This window comes from Ammospiza nelsoni, chromosome 4, assembly GCF_027579445.1.
Source record: "Ammospiza nelsoni isolate bAmmNel1 chromosome 4, bAmmNel1.pri, whole genome shotgun sequence".
In the NCBI taxonomy this organism is placed as follows: Eukaryota; Metazoa; Chordata; class Aves; order Passeriformes; family Passerellidae; genus Ammospiza; species Ammospiza nelsoni.
This window is the reverse complement of record NC_080636.1, coordinates 47345216-47361876: the sequence shown is the minus strand read 5'-3', so window position 1 is coordinate 47361876 and position 16661 is coordinate 47345216. Positions and strand designations below refer to the sequence as shown.

General features: G+C 41.1%; 1 protein-coding gene across 1 annotated transcript in view; it reads left to right on the top strand.

Annotated features, from left to right (window-relative positions):
• The window catches only part of AFG2A (AFG2 AAA ATPase homolog A), a 161417-nt gene that overhangs the window by 18107 nt on the left and 126649 nt on the right, over positions 1–16661 (top strand). The window contains 2 exon segments of the mRNA XM_059470232.1: positions 2503–2657; positions 6807–7016. Of these exon segments, the coding sequence (XP_059326215.1) occupies positions 2503–2657; positions 6807–7016 (365 nt within the window).

Below are 16661 nucleotides of genomic sequence, written 5' to 3'. Positions count from 1 at the left end.
TTCTGGCAGCAGGGTTTGCATCCTACCCTACATTTCCTTACATTAAATCCATCTTTCAGCATCTCGAGACAAGGATGTGTTTTCCTGCCTCTGGCAAGCCACTGGCTGTATCCTTCTCCTGTTACTGAGGCTCCCTCCCCCACCCCTCTTGCTGGAGGTCAATCTGAAGTGCAGGAAAGAATGATTATGATAACAGGAGGAAACAGGAAGAATCATGCTTTCTTTTTCAATCTGTTTTTTATTATTGTTTTAATGTAAAACATTGTTTCAATTAAATGCTGACCTGTGCAGTGGCGTGTGCGCGCACATGCTGAAATGAATTCCGGCTTTGTTTGGAAAGCTGTGACCTCTTTATTCCTGTTCTGGATCAAGGCTGTTGCCTTTCAAACTCACTGCTGAGGACTGAAATTTCACTTGTACTCCTTGTAGCACTGGGTGTAACAAACCTTAAGAGCCGTGGTCTCCTTGGGCATTTTTATTTGGTGTTCTCTCTCAATTTTTAAAATAAACATGCTTGGTTTTAAGAGGTACTCATGTAAGGGAAAAAAAATAACTGACATTTAAAATGCCTCAAATGAGTACTTGGTGGAGTAGGTATAGAAATGAGTAGATATCTTTATCCTTTACTTGCTTTCTCTATGCCTTAATTTTGTGTGATATTATTTACTTGCATTTTTTTTAAACTGAGATTCCTGTGTGAATTAACTGCCCTGAAAGAAATTAGAAGACTGGACCTCAATGCCCACTCCCACCCCACAAAGTCTTAGCTGCAATGACACTGGAATAGTATGTTGAGTTTGCTATTTGTTTGGATATAAATTTTAAATCTGGGGGGGTGAATCTATGTTGTCTCATTTAAGTTGTTTGTTTTGGGGTTTTTTTTTGCTTAAAATAAACTTCTTTCGAGGAAGGAAGAAGTGGGTGAGAAATTTGCCTGAGTTGTTAAAATGAGTCAGTTACATTTTATACTTGTCCTCTGGTGACCAGATTTTCATTTTTTTCCTTGGCCTCATGGAATGTTTTTATTTATATATCTTATTAGTTTTGGATGTTCTGTGCAAGGGGAAACCTGAAATACAAACTTTTTTCCTTTCTGTTATTGTATTAAGAGCCTGCGTATTGGATGCAGGTGCTCTGACTCTGCCGTAATTGGCACTTTATGGAGAGACACCAGCTGTACTGCTTCACAGGGGACGTATTAGATCTCTTCACACGTTGTATATATTGTAGGAAATGCAGAATTCCTGTCATTGTCACAAACTTTGCATGTCTGCATCTACCAGTGCCTCTGCAGAAAAAAAAAGACAACAATCTGCTGAAAGTTAAAACCACGTCTATTTTCAGAAACAGCTTATCCCTTTTATTGTCCTTTCATGTAGCACTAATTGATGTTTTGTTTGGTTAAATATAGAAGAGACTTAACAAATGTTTGTCTTTTTATGGTCATGCAAGGTGAGCTGGTATGGTATGAAGTGCTTCATTTGTTTTGGAACACATGGCAACAGATACTGCATCTCTGGATGTGTGTGTACCTGCACATAAAATTATACTCATCATGTAATAATATACCAAAAAAAAAACGTTTAACATTTTCAGTCACTGGACAGGTTTAGAAGCAGAAGCAATAAAACTCTAAATTATATTAGGCCTTAAAAGGGATAATTATAGAGGGGAAGCAATCCTGCTTTTGGGCATCTTACACAACAGGAGCTTCATTTGCTCTCTTGGGAATGCCTGGGAGCTGCCAATGGTACCTCTCGGCCCTGCCTGAGGAATATTGATGTATTGATGTGTGAGTAGGTGGGACTTGTGTGGCTTCTGAGGGATTGATTTATAGGAGGGAACTAGGAATTAGTATCAAGATATATAGATACTGTATGTGAGTCGTTTGTCCAAACAAAAGAGTGGGTAAAAGCTCTGCCTGCTTTTGAAAAGTGTAATTGCTGACGGGAACAAAGAGCTGTTGAGTGTCACAGGGAATGTTTGTTCCATATCAAGAAAAATGCAGGTGTCTGGCATCTTATTATATGGGAAAATATGGTTCCAATGGAAGTTAAAGCAATCTCATCAGATTTTTTTAAAAAGTTGTGAAGATACTGTCCAGATAATAGAGAAGTGGGTGAGTTTGTGGATTTCTTGTGAGCTGATTTAACATCTCCTTGAATGTTCATTGTCCTGCTTCCTCTGTGGTTTAAAAATGTGTTCACATCAATGTATGGACATGTGGAGAGTTTCATCTCTGGGAAAAGGGGAACAAGGCTGTTTCATTCTATCTGTTAGAACTGATACAATTTATATTCTATCTGTGGTTGTTAAATCCCCTTTTTTGTGCTTTTTTTTCCGAAATGTCTAGCATGTTTTTTGACGTAGTTCAGGCCCAGCACTGAGACACTTTGGAGCATCATTTCCTTCCCAGTGCTGCAGTATGTTTGTGTGTGGAACACTGTGCTCATGAGAACCACGAGGAAGCCTGCCTATTTCCATGTTTCCTTGTTTCTCTAGGTTTGTGCGCGCTGCGGAGAGCGCTGGGGAGGAGGCCCGGCCTGGGGGACACCGCCGTGGCTGGGTCAGTGATGATTGCCTTCAACGACTTCCTGCAGGGGATGAAGGATGTCAGGCCCAGCGCCATGAGGGAGGTGGCAATTGATGTGCCAAAAGTAAGTTGTTTTGTGCAGTGCTGTGGCAGCATTGTCAGGGCCACAAAAAGAGAGGAATTTCATGGAGTGGAAGCCTCAGGTTACTACTGAATGTTATGCATCATCTTTCTGTTTGGGTGTTTATTTATTTATTACTGTGAAGAACCGTTTGCAGAATGGTTCCTAATGCTCCAGGAAGAGTTTGGAAGTGCAGGATCGTGTCTCCTGATCTCTAGTTTTTTATGCTGAGTGGATTAATGGGGTACAAACCTTCAGATGCATGTTCAAGGAAGGTCTGGAACAGCCATGGAATCTGGAGCCTTTTGGGAAGCAGACACAAACTAAAGCAGAAACCAACTGTTAGCATTTGTAGCCAAAGTGTGTTGAAACAAACTGTAAACAGTTTGATTGCTCTGATTTTTATGTAAATGTGGCCTGAATGTCTTCAGTGGTATTATATGGTTTTAAATGAAGGTAGAATTCAATGCTGTAGGCTGATTATGACTGCCAAACAGTCACCTGTCAAGTGACTGTCATTATATGAACAGTTCATTTGGTGGTGCCAGGTTCATCTTTACCATGCTCACTGCCCTTTCTTAATTACATATTATAGTATTTCAGTAGCAGACTCAACATAAATTGGGCTGGGGAATTGACCTGGTCTAAGGCAGCTCTGATCTGTGCTAAGAAGATTGAGCAAAAGAATTTTCTATTTAATCTGACTAAATCCTGATTCTGTGAGCAGTTGTGTTGGTGTTCCTCAGCAGCTCCCCAAGCCCTGGAAGAAAACATTTCTGTTTCATTGCATGAAAATGAGTCATTTGGGAATTAAATTGCACAACTGTAGACCCTTATTCCCAAACTTATAGGAATGGGAAATGAAATCCGTGAACCGGATGCTGCACGCAGCCAGCTTGGATGTCACACTTGGCTTGCTAAGAGCCCATGCTCTGCAGGGTGGAATTGCTTGGGCTGGCCCCAAACAGCTTTTCCTGGAAATGGTGTCATGGCACCAATATCCTCAAGGCTAAGTGGCTCTGCTGAGAGCCAGAGTTACTGATTCTTGCCTTGCTCATGTGCTCAGGTTGTTATTCCTTTGCTGTGCCTCTCAGGCACTCTAGTCCCTTTGGAGCCAGGTGGAATGCTGCCCAATGGCACAACACAGGCAGGTAGAAGCAAGGTCTTGGGATACTGCAGGAAATCTGTTCTCAGTCCTGGTCATCCTACTCCTCAGGTTCCTCTTGTCCGCTAAACCACCCTCCTAGTGATTGTTTTCCTTGATTGTCACTTGGTTTTATTTGTTAAACGTTCACTGAGTTATTGGAGTACTACTGGAATTCATTCCTTTATTAACAGCCTAGTGGAGATTATTTTTGTGCTGACAGGACCTGCATTACCACAAAGCAATGCGTATTCTCTGAAGGTGTAGGGTAAATTTCAAGCCATCTGCTTGCTGTCTGGGGTGAGTTTAAAGTAGATTCTAAAGTAATTTGGGTGCAACAGATTTTGTGTCCTCCTATATCACCAAAGGAAGGGAGTTTGGAACTAGATGATCTTTAGAGTCCATTCCATCTCAAAGTATTCTGTGAATGCTGCAATCTAAAAAGTCCTTGCTAAAAATAACTTGATACACTAAATAAATTATAAGATGTGAGATTTTTTTCCCCAAAGAGAAGACAGAAATTTGAACTACATTTATAATATCAGCTTTTTAGGTATTTATTGCAGATGGAGTACTCACTTGGCAACCCCCTTGGTGTGGATGGGCCTTTGGCCCATGTAGTTACTTACAAGTAAAACCATTGACATACATGAGATTTTTTTTATTTTCAGCTTCATTTTTTAGATGGTGGGCTCTTCCATAGTTCATTGCTTTGCAGTAGCCATGTGCCAGTCAAATGACAGGAGTTCAAAGTAACTTCTGAATAAAGCCACAATTCCTTTCTCTTGTGTCTGAATTGTGTTGGCTGTGACCAAGGCAAATGTAAAATCCTTGCTGCCTAGTTCTGTGTACCATATTGCCTTCCATTTTAAAGAGCCTTTCTTGAACTTTGCTCTGTGTTACAACCTTTTTTGAAGGCTGCTTTTTCTGCAGCAAGGATTTAGGGGAGAGAGGATGCACATTATAAATCAGGAAGTTAATACTGCAGTTCTTTGGAGAGTTGCACTGCAATTGCTGTTCCTCCCTCTCCTGTGGGTCTTTATGAAATTTTTTTCAGAGAGTGCTGTGGGTTTTGCTTGCCTCTTCCACTCCCTTTAGTGTAATTCAACACTCAGATTTGTGTCTTTGAAGGCAAAAGATTCTGGATAAGACAGCCTTTGCCTGTCTGCTTTATTTCTTTATTACTGGTGCTTAATAACCTCTGGGGAGCTGCTGCTCTGTGTTGCACTCTGAGTTCTGTTGACCTGGGGGGAGCTAGAGATTGCAGCAGTAATGAAATGTTGGTGTAGCAGAGAGCTGGTTTTGTGTGTGTGAGTCCAGCCCCAAGGCTAATCTTTAAAGCCATTTCCACAGTGACAGAACATCACACCTCATTGCTGGTGTTGCAAGACCTCTCCTTTGAGATCCTGTGCAGGTGAGAGCAGTGGAACTGTTGCTGGTAGACTGTTCCCCAACCTCTCTTCCCTCACCTCTCCCCCCCCCAACACTTATCTCTCTCCTTTTGAAATGAGGACAAGTTTGTTCTGTTTAGAATTCACCAGAATGTGAAGGTAGTGGTTTATTAGCTATTTTTGCTTTTAATACTATTGCAGCACCAGTTCCTCACCTTGTACTGTCAGAATTTAAATTGTAAGCATTCTAGACTTAGAATAAGTCTCCAGATTGCTGAAAACAACCTTCATGTAAAGTGACCTTACTTCACCTTTTCTGTTCAATTCTGTCACTTGTGCTGGTCTTAAATGCCATGTAGTGGGTCTGAAAAATCACTTGAACGATGCTTGACTGATATTTAGAAGACTGAATATTTGCAGAGGGTAAATGACTGAATATTTAAGAGAGTAAAAGTAACATTTAAGTGTTTTCTCCCTGGCTTTTTATGTGCATGTAAAGTACTGCTAATAGATTTTGCCTTCTATTGCTGAAACTTAAGGGGAATTCATGATGGCCTAATTAATTTCAAGATGCTTTTGTTCATGTTTGTCAAAATCTTTGTCTAGATAGAAAGACATGATGACTAGTCCATACTTTGCCAGGTATGAGTAAGGATTGATACTGAAAAAAGGAGAACAATGTTGTCTCCTTATGTTGTCTTCTGCCCTCAGAAAAAGTTGTCTAAGAGTGTCAGATTTAGTTCTGTGCAGTTACAAATCTCCTACATAGAATCAAGAGCTGTGGGGGTAGGTAATACATCTTCTTAAATGAAATTAAAGTCACACTATGTGACTATGAATAGTCACACTATTTAATATCTGACTCATAAACACAAACTTTTGTTACGTTTGCTGTTTGCTCTCTGCTCTCTTTGTAATTTTCTTCTACGTTGAAGTCTGACAATCTAAGAGAAATTTTATTTGATTCAAAGTTTGCTTGGTCTTAAATAAAAGTGTTTGCACCACATCCAAATGCTTTTTTTCAATAGCAGACTGAATTACCTTTCTCAGGGACTGTCTGCTTCTAGTTTCCACTCCTTGTCCTGGCATCAGGGGAAAATAGGGACAAACCAAGGGTGACTCCAGGTTTCAGCTTGGGGGAAAGGCAATACCTTGCCTCTCAGCAACACCCTGCTTGCTTTTCACATCTAACTCACTTTCCAGAGCTGAAGGATGATTAATGTTGAGCAAATTTCTGGAAGAGTGTTTTAAGGCAGAAGATCATTTGATTTAGGTGTGCCTTGACATGTTTAATATTTGAAGTGGATGGTGACCAGAGGAAGAGCAGGCTGGGAAGATGTGGAGAAAACTCTCAGGCTTGTTGACAGCACTGTAGGAAGAGGTGTGGCAGGTTTTAGATCTGTCTGCTTTTTTGGTAGGACATAACACATGCCTTTATGTATTCTTGACAGGCCTGTCTTGTGCTTCTTGTTTAATAAAGACTTTTTGAAGAAGTGACTCATTGAAAACAACTTTATTAAAGAACCAGTTCACATTCTGCAGAGCACTTTTGATTTATTTACTTTAATAGTTCTGCTCTGAATTGTCTGAATTCAGCAAAAATGCTCTGTTCTGCAGGTATCTTGGTCAGACATAGGAGGACTAGAAGATGTCAAGCTGAAGTTGAAGCAAGCAGTGGAATGGCCTCTCAAACATCCAGAGTCCTTCATCCGAATGGGGATCCAGCCTCCCAAGGGTGTCCTGCTGTATGGACCTCCTGGGTGCTCTAAAACCATGATAGCAAAAGCTTTGGCTCATGAAAGTGGCCTCAACTTCTTGGCAGTGAAGGTAGGCCATTCACACTCACATTTTCTTAACTCCTGCATAACAACTGATGGTTTTACCAATTTCCAGTGTTAAAATCCAGTGGCTCTTAGTGTTTCTGTTCCCTATATGCTCCTGCAAACACCTTGTAAATATCAAGTAAATTTTGTGTTTTCTTGTATGCTATTAAAAGAATTATTTTGTCACAGCACAGATCTGGGATGGTCAGGTAAGCTGTGGAGTGAGGTCTTAAATATTGGCATTGTTTAAAGTCTTTCTAAAAGTGGCAACAATATTTATACTGCAATTAAAGCAATGTAAATGAAAAGTGCCTCTGGATAGTGGATAGCCGCTGTTACTGTAATAATTACTTGCATGCATGGAAATATCATCTAATCTCTTACATTCCTTTTCATTCCTCAGGAAGGTCACTTTCTTTATCTCACTGGTTGTGTTTCATTACAGATTTTTTCTTGTCCTATTTGCCTTTTTTCCTGGGGAAATAGTTCTACTTCATCAGTTTTCAGAAAGCTTGAAAAATCAGTTATATCTTGAATACTCTTGTAAAGATGGGATATTCTCTCAGCATTAAGAAACACTTAGTATAGAAAAATTTTGGATTTCGTTGCCTATGAATCAGTGTAATTGATCACTGTGGGTTGTATGGAAAACACATGAATGGAAGTTATTTAATAATAATACTGAGCTTCACTGCATAGGAAAGAAAAAAAAAAGATAGAGTGATTCCACATGGGTTAGTCTTGCAGCTGTGTCAGATTGTTAATGAAGTGCAAGAAAAAACATTTGTTTAAGTGTTTTGAAAGTATCTCCTCCTCAGCAGTAAGATCACGTCCCCTTCTCTGTTGACCATCTCCTGACTCACAAAGCCTCCTGTGTTAGTTTGCACACAGCTTCCTCCTCCTCCCATCCTTTCAGGCACGCTGTGGATCCTCTCTGGGAGCAGAGGCACTTGTGTTGACCCTGAAGCCAGCAGCCCTTCACTGCCCGGGCTCCCTGGGGTTACAGGCAGCCCTCTGGGTCACAGTCACATCAACAAGGGCAGCTTTGGAAACCTCAGCCCTTAAGAAACGCTACCTTTCCTGCCTCTTCCATAAAGACAAAGTAGTTCTTTGTGCTCCAGAGTTACTGGTAAACAAGGTAACCTTTTCCTCTGCCTCTGCTTAAAAGAAAACATTCCTCTTTGTCTCACCCTAAGCACTGGTGCCTGAGAGGGTGGGGAAAGAAGGTAGCAGTCTGGAAAAAAGAAAATCAGTTGAAAATGGATGTTGTTGCTGTCTTGTATCCCTCAATCATGGCACCATCAGACAGTTTTACTGATGCCGTTAATTGTCTGAGAGTGAAGGGTGGCTCATGCTGACCAGGAGGTATCCAAAGCTGCAGTGTACAGTAATGCAGCATTTTGCCATGGTGCAGTTCTGCACGTGCAACATTGCCCATCACTGACAAGCTGCAGAAGTGTCTGGCTCTAGGAAATTGCCTGTGATTCCCAGTTGGTTTAAATCCCCTGGCCTGGAACTGGTCAAATATTCAATGTACAGATGTTTCAAGAAGCACATATCTGGAGCATGTCCAACCTTGGACATGTTGACTCCAGGAAGGGAACATAGCCCACTTTCTCTAACTTCACATTTGTTTCCTGGACAGAAAAAGGCAACATCCATCATGTACTAAATGTGTTAAACGTCGTCTGTAGCACTTTCTCAAGCACAACAGGCATGAATTAATTTCCACTGCAAGTGTTCCTGCAATAAATCCAAACTAGATGAATTTGTGGGGTTTTGGTTTGTTTTGTTGGGGTGTTTTTGAGAGAGGATTTTTCTTTTCTTGCTTATAGCCCTATTAATTTTCCCCTTCTCTACATTATGTCTTGGATATCCATCCCTGGAACCGACATCAGGCATTTTGAAACGAAAGTGCGATTCTTGATGATTTACTTTTCAGACTTGCATTTTCCTTCCAGACTCTCTGGAGTAAGTAATTCTGATGAAAAGTGTCTGCTGTACAGCTTGTAGGATACTCTCTTGGGATAGTGCAGAGGGCAGAGGTTCTTGGGCCCTTCTGGAGCAGGGGCTGCAGGCAGGCAGGAGGCACAGCTCTGGATGCTGCCGCTCCCTTTGGCTGTGAAGCCTGAGAGGAGATCGATTCTGTTCCATGCAGTGCTTGCTCGGTTCGGTGATTTTTGGACGGCACTATTGTGTCTGCACAGTGCATTTTAGAGCCACGAGCACAGCAAGTCCCAGCTCCCTGCCATCAGTGCTGGATGTGCTGTCCTTGTCTGAGCTGGCTGTCCTGCTTCAGTGCAGCAGGTATCGCCTCCAGGCAGGCTTTGTTTGCCAGATGTGTCTGTGCAGTTTGGACAGCTGACTCTGTTCAGTGAGACGTTTCAGCTGGGTTATGAGCAAACTGCTCAAATGTGACCTTTCCATCTGTCTTGGGCACAGGGAGCTGTCACAAGGCAGCCTCTGGCCTGCGTCTGACTGGCTTCTCATGAGGTTTGGGAGATGGGCTGAGTCTCCATGTCATTTCTGGGCAGAGGAGCTGAAGAAAATAACGTGATAACAGATGTTTGACGTTGCATCCTGTTCTCTCCTGAAATCTATTGTGAGATTTGAATGGTTAGCGTTACAATGAATGTTGCCCTTTTGTAAACATGGTCTTTGATACTTGGCCAAAAACTTTTTATAGCTGTATTTGCACCAAGATTGGTGACCTTTTGCTTTTCCAGAGCAAAGCTTGTTGGTTGGTTTGTTTTACAAAGCAATCTTGCATATCATTCCTAGGGGGAATAGTTTATTTTTGTTCCTTCTCTTGACTTTCTTTGTTTCTAATACAATGTATCTGCTAAATTTACTGGGGGGGAGGTTGTCAGCTACTTTCCAGGGGATGGCTCTTCCTGCTCCTTCCCGCCAGCCCCTTTTTCTAAATCTCTTGTAGCATTGAGCCTTTTCAAGGTTTTAGTGGTCATCTGGATTATTCCCCCCTCCAAATCTCTGTTACAGAAAAGGCAACAACTGAATTGTTCTCAGCTGCTTGGAGATTTTTCAGCGTTTTGCACTCATGGATACAAATGAGTGTAGGACTGTGTGAAGGAATGGATTAGGATAATTTTTTCGTTATGCAGGATTGAACACCAGTCTTGACTTATCAACAGCTTTTGATCTGACTGACTGCTTGTTTCAGTCAGCCTTTTCTGCGCTTTGTCTTTCACAATCCTCTTGTGCTTGTACCAAAGTTTGTAATTTTCTTCTGAAATGTGTTTTATGCACTTTTTGTGCTAGTAAGAAAAACCCCTTATATTCAGGTATTGGACCTATCCATATGACTATGATGGGGATATAATTTTCAGCTTCTGCCAGGCTGATGACACCTTGCTGTCATATACAACCTGTCTCTCTGACATTTTTGCTTTAGATGTCATCTAGCTTTCTGAAACTGAGCATGAAGGAAATGAAACCCTTTGTCACTGTATTTCCTTGTTGGACTATTTGTGTCGTAGGTATTTCTGTGGACTGTTTTGACAGTTCCTGCACCTAGGGTCAGTTTTGACTGGCTAGTTTTTTGAGCTTTATTTTTTGTGAGACCACTAGGATTTTTGTGGTGATATTATATTTTTGGAAGTAACTCGCCTGGCTTGCTGTATAGCATAGATAATTATCTTTGCATTTGTCTTGCATCTTAGTTTATTTAGATGCATTATAACTGCCTTCTTGGATTTTAAATTTGTTAGTTTATTTTATTTTTAGGAAATCCTGTGTCATTGTGTTTTGCTAAGAATCAAATGGGTATTACTTTTCCTTACATATTTTCTGTGGCTTTTCTGGGAAGCAATTAGCAGAGTCTGTGTGGAATCTTTTTCCCCCTCCTATTATTGTGCTATTTAGGTCATTAACTTTACTACCAAATAAAAAAAAAATTGAGCTTTTTCTGGTTTTAACCTATTTCAGAATGAACACTGGAGTCTGCTCTTAAGATGTCAGGCTGGGAGGTACCATCTGGATACTCATCCAGATAAATTCTATCACCCAGCTGTGATGGTCTGATCCATGGGGAATTGGAGTTATGTTTTCTGTCTAACAAGCAGATTACCTGAGTTTATAAGATATATAGCAAGAAAAATTACGTAACTTCTATATGCTTGTGCAGGTTTCAGAAACATCATTTTTTCTCTTGCTGCGTAGTGCTTTTTAACGTTTGTCTGTTTAAAATCAAAAGTAAGACCAAGCCTCACTTAGGGGTAGTGACAAAAAACAGCTTAAATTTTAAAAAGTTAAATGCCTTGCAGTTCAGCTAAGCGAGGCACAGTAATTTTTGTAAACAGGATGAAGCAATACTTGAAGAATCCCTACCACACAAAGCAAAGTAAACCAAATCCACCTGTGACAGTAAGGAGTGTTTAAGGATGTCAGCACTGAGCAAACCACTGGTACAGATGATGTGAACTATACTGTTCTTAAACTTTAATTTGAAACATTCGTTAGGAGATCCAACTACAGTGTGATTTTTTTTTTTAAAAAAAGAGAAAATATTCCTGACCTTTTATTTGCTGTTACTTAAGAGCTTGGACTGAAGGAATCTTTTCTTTTTGCAATGAGCAGTAATTACAAAAATATACAGAGTTCCCAGGGCTCTGTCTTCACCTTGGCTTGGTTCAGCTTCCTGTGTCACCCAGCCGATGCTTTTGTACCACTCCCCGTGCTTGACATGTGCTTAAGCTTAGTTTGTCATCTGGGTCAATTATGTCAAAATATTTTCCAATTCAAGTTTCCTCTGCTTTTCCCTTCAGCTCTTGGCTGTGGCAGCTCCCACAGATTAATGAGGCTTGGAAAGGTCGACTGCTTTGCTTTGTGAAGAGCTGTCACTGAGTTTTGGGGAGATAGCTTAGCCTTTTGATGGGGATTTCAGTGAGCAGAAGCCTGAAATAAGAAAGCTTGGTGACTGTAAGTAGTTTAAAAGCAAGGCATTTAAGATGAAAAATGCAGAGGCATTGTGGCTTTATGAGAAATTTTGGCAAACATTTGATAAAATTTCTAAAAGGATCCACAGTAACACATTTACAACAACTTGTTAGTTAATTAGCAGATAGTAAAAATAGCTCTTTGAAAAATTGGACATTTTTTACAAGGGATAACAAGTTGAGATACTTTGTTGATCTCTTTTAATCCTGAAGCTTTCTGCATATTGTACTCTACTAAAAATCATTAATCCATTCTTACCATAAGCTTACCAAAAGTGACTATACAGGCAGAAAATGGTTAAATATAATCCCTATCTCTTTGTCCCTTCTCAATTACCTCGCAAATTTATTTTTTATTAGTGCTTAGTTTCTTTCTCTCTCTTCAAGTTACCAGTGGAGGAATGGAGTGTTGCTGGAGGTGCGAAGTCTCAGCAAATAGGTTTTGCAGCAGGGGTGGCTCATTTTGTGTGGTTTTGCTGTGTGATTTTTGATCCTGCATGGATCCTGCCCTGATGATGCCAGAGGCACTCCAAAGGCACTGGTGCGTGCAGTGAGTGTAATTCAATGTTTCCAGTCAGCTCATTCTGCAGTGCAAATCCTGGCTTCTGTCTTGTGTAAAGAAGCCTCAGAAGATTGTCACTGGAGTTTGCTGGTCAAGGCAAATGGCAAACAAGTGGACTCTGAGGCATGGCAATAAAGAAAACTGGATATTATAGTTGCCTTTGCAGTCTTACCATGCTTGTTACAACTGCACTGCAGGGACTGGGGATAACAGGGTTTTGCCAGTTTGCTCCCTTACATACTTTGGAGCCCACAAGCACCTGGTGAAATTGAAGTTTTTCAAACCCCAGACAGGTGTCAACAAGTTTTTAATGTCCTCTGGAATGCAGGGCAGAGGGAAAGGAAGTGATTAAAATGGTGCATGGTGCTCAGCCTGGGGTTTCCATGTGCTGAGAAGCTGGGAGTGATGCAGGTGAAATCTTGAAGCAGCCCTGAAAGAGAAGCAGGCTTTATTCTTAACAAGCAAATAGAATGCGTTTTCTGAGCAAATATTTTTCTATGCAGTGTAACCAATTACCAAATCACACACGTACAGCCTCTGCCTTAGAAAGAGCCTTACTGTTAAATTAAAGGAAGTTTCAGTGTTTATCCTATTAACTTGCTTCCCTGCAGCCACCCTGAGTCATGTGCTGCTTTGGTTGGACTGTGGGAGGGATGGAATAGCATTTTGCCATGGAGATTACAGTGCCAAAGGACTCAATAACTAATTTCTGAGTCTCTTCAGTGTTGTTAGAGTAGAGCATAAGGCTGAGAGAATTGAGATTGTTCAGTCTGGAGAAGAGAAGGCTTAGGAGTGACCTAATTGTGCCTTCCAGAACCTAACTAGAGCCTACATGAAAGATGGAGAGGTACTTTTTCCAAGAGCAGGATAAGGGAGAATGGTTTCAGAGTAGATTTAGATTAGATAGATTAGGAAAAATTCTTTACTGTGAGGATGGTTAGGCAGTGGCACAGGTTGCCTAAAGAAATTGTGGATTACCCATCCCTGGGTATTGGATGTGGATTACCCATCCCTGGATGAGGCTCTGAGCAAACATGGTTTGGTGGAAGGTGTCTCTGCCCATGGCAGGGAGGTTGGAACTAAATGGTCTTTAAGGACTCTTCCAACCTGGGCCATTCTGTGGTTCCATGACTCTATCTCACCTTCGGTGTCCAAACTGGAAAGAATTAAAAGAAGATGCTGGGTTCAACCGTATGAATGGTGTATTGCTGGGGTGGGATCAAACTTTGCTGCTCTGAGCTGCATGTCTAAGCTTCTCCTGCAGCCTTAAGAGAAATTAGCACATGGCACCTGAGAGGTGAACATCTGTCTGCCCAAATCAGTTCATGTGAATGTCTAATTCAAATGCCATTGTGTGACTGTGGGCACTGAACTTTGCCCTAGGAACACAGTGTGAATGGTTGAAAAATAATTTTGGCACCTCTGTCCTTTTCTTTTTGTTCTTTTCTGAGATTCACAGTACAGAGCTCAGTTGCTAGAGACATCATTTTAAATTAGGTATTAATTATGACTGATACTTTAATGCCTGATCATTTCTGCTTTGAATATGCCAAAGAAGGAATTGTGCATTATCTTGTAGTAATAATCTAGAGCAATAATCTGTTGGATGTGATAGAAACTTTCTAGTTGGATCTTTAGGACCTAGAAATTGTGCTCTGTGGCTAGCACAGTTTGATGTGTCTGTGTAAGAGCCCAGAACCTGTATGTGAGGTTATCAGGGTATTTCTGAAGAGTCTGGACTGAGCTGTGTGCTGGAGACACGTCTGGAGCTGTGCCTGTGTGACTCAGAAAGCTTCAGTGCATTACTTGCCTGATTGTCAAAAGAGTGAAAAAGAAAACATGTAAGAGAAATCACTGCCTAAATTTCCTACCCAAGTGGTGGAGAAAATCTGCAAGTGGTCTTAAGGCCTGCTCAGAAAAATGACTGATGCTCTTTAACTTCAGGGGTAGCAGATGTCCCTCTTGCAGTTTAAAAATACTTTGAGAACCTCTGTCAAAGCCATGTGTGCACAAGCTTATCTCATGTTGCTGCATGTATACAAGGGTTTTATCTTCTGTGCAGTTAATCTTGGAGAGTTAATTCTGATAATACTTTAAATCCAAGAAATTTGGGTTTTTTATTAAAATAAAAAAGAAATTAAAATTCATCCGATCCAGACCATAAGCAAGTAGAAGGTTTCATGATGCACGGGGATATAAGTAAGTAGGGATGGAATAGTCTGTAGAGAGAGCGTGCCTGGAAGCTCTCTCTACTGTGAGGCTGAATAAAGAAACCTCAGCAGTATCCAGTGGGCCTGAATTGGCAGATTTTTTACTGTCAGTCTGGACTCCAGCTCACAAATGCTTATATGCATGGCTAAGCTACAACTACTTCTGCCAATTTTCTGCTCCAAATCTTTTGCTGGTTTTGGAGTCCCTGTGCAAATGTCCACAAGAAACAGGTTTTATTTCTACATGTCTGCTTGTATGGAAGATGACTTGTTGCAGATGAGAAAAGAGCTGTGCAGCATTAAACTGGCCCATTTTTTACTAGCACCTCTTGGTCAGTCTATCAACAGCTATAAAAAGCTTTTAAAAAGAATCCATATGCTCACCCCTTGGCCAGAAATGATCTTTCAACAAATGTCAGCTAAGTCAAGCTCTTGTCATTTGCTTTTTAAAGCATTTAGAAAAGCACTGAAAAATAAAATGAAAAAACTCTCCTGGTATTTCTTCATTGGCCTCCAAAGTCTTCTAAAGGTGAACTTTGTGAAATGAGAAGCTGTGTCAGCTGCCAGCAGGTGACTTTGTGGTGGCCTGCAGACTGCCTGTCCTGCAGATTTGTTTTTCAAACAAGAGCTGCCATCAATCTGAGCTAAAGGACAGCACAGGTGCAGACAGGGTAAGGCAAAGGCTCAGCTCAGGTGGGACCAGAGCTCACCCAGCTACTTTGAATATTTCTAGTTTTTGTGCTGTGGTTTTCAGTGTTTGCATGATTGAATTGTACAGCAATTCCTCCTCTTCTGTGTGTGCTTTTTCTTACTTTGGAGCCTTTTCTTTTCTTGCCATGGACAGTAAGGATGAGCTGCTCACAGTAAAAAACGTGACACTCAAATGGAGTTCTGGTATCCCTCATGAAGGGTAAACTAGGAGACTTTCAAACCAATTTTCATTAAAATTCTCCACAAAGAGGCAGAGCTCATTAACATGTAGTAGTGTTTCACCTGGAGTTGCTTTTTAGTGAAGAGAAAAATGGAGAAAAACTTAATGTCAAAGCTTACAGCAAAAAGTTACATTCAAAATAATTCTCTTTGAAACATTTTAAATGGTGTTTATTGCTTTGATGTTGCCTTCATCATATTTTAATGCCTTATTAAAAATGAAACTACATGCATCTGAAATTATATTGTACCTTAAAGCTCAAACAGGGTAGTTTTGGGTTTTTTTTGCTGAGACAAAAGAAAATGTCAGGCTGTTTGATGTTGGGTCACAGGAGAGGAGCACACCGTTGGCACGGATGTGTGTGATGTTGGTTTCCATGGGAATACTGATGTGAATGAAGATTACTTATGGGAATAAGGGCATGAAAGGGAAGCTCCAGAGGCTCCAAGGAAAAGTTAGTGAGAGAAATCTGTAATTGTGGGTAGAGTCTGCAGTGGTTTCTCATTGTGACAGAGAGCTGGATGGAAAGAGAGGACTCTGCTCTCATTCCTTAAGGATTTGTCAGGGCTGTGCTATCGGATTCCTCATCTGCCCTGAGCGTGATGAAGGACGAGGGCCCAGAGCAGCTGGGCTGTCTCTGAGCTGCAGTCTGCCCTCACTGGCTGCTCCACGCTCCTCATGGCTGATGTCAGTAGCAGCAAAAGGCTTTGTGCTTCTCTCTCTCACCTTGTATTTTGTGTTTCTCTCCTCACCTTGTTTTTCCCTTCTGTCTTTCCTGCGTTCCTCAGTTTTGTGTGTGAATAATTCTGTTTCCACACAGGTACCCACCAGACTCCAATTTTGCAGTCATTGGAGGCCTCCAGGTGCCACTTTAGCTGCCACAGCAGTTGCTTTAAGAAAGAAAACAATGCTAATTGTATAATTTACCTTTCCTGCAAGCCAGGCACACAGTGCTGGCCCTATCAACTTTTACAGTGTGGCTATGGCCAGG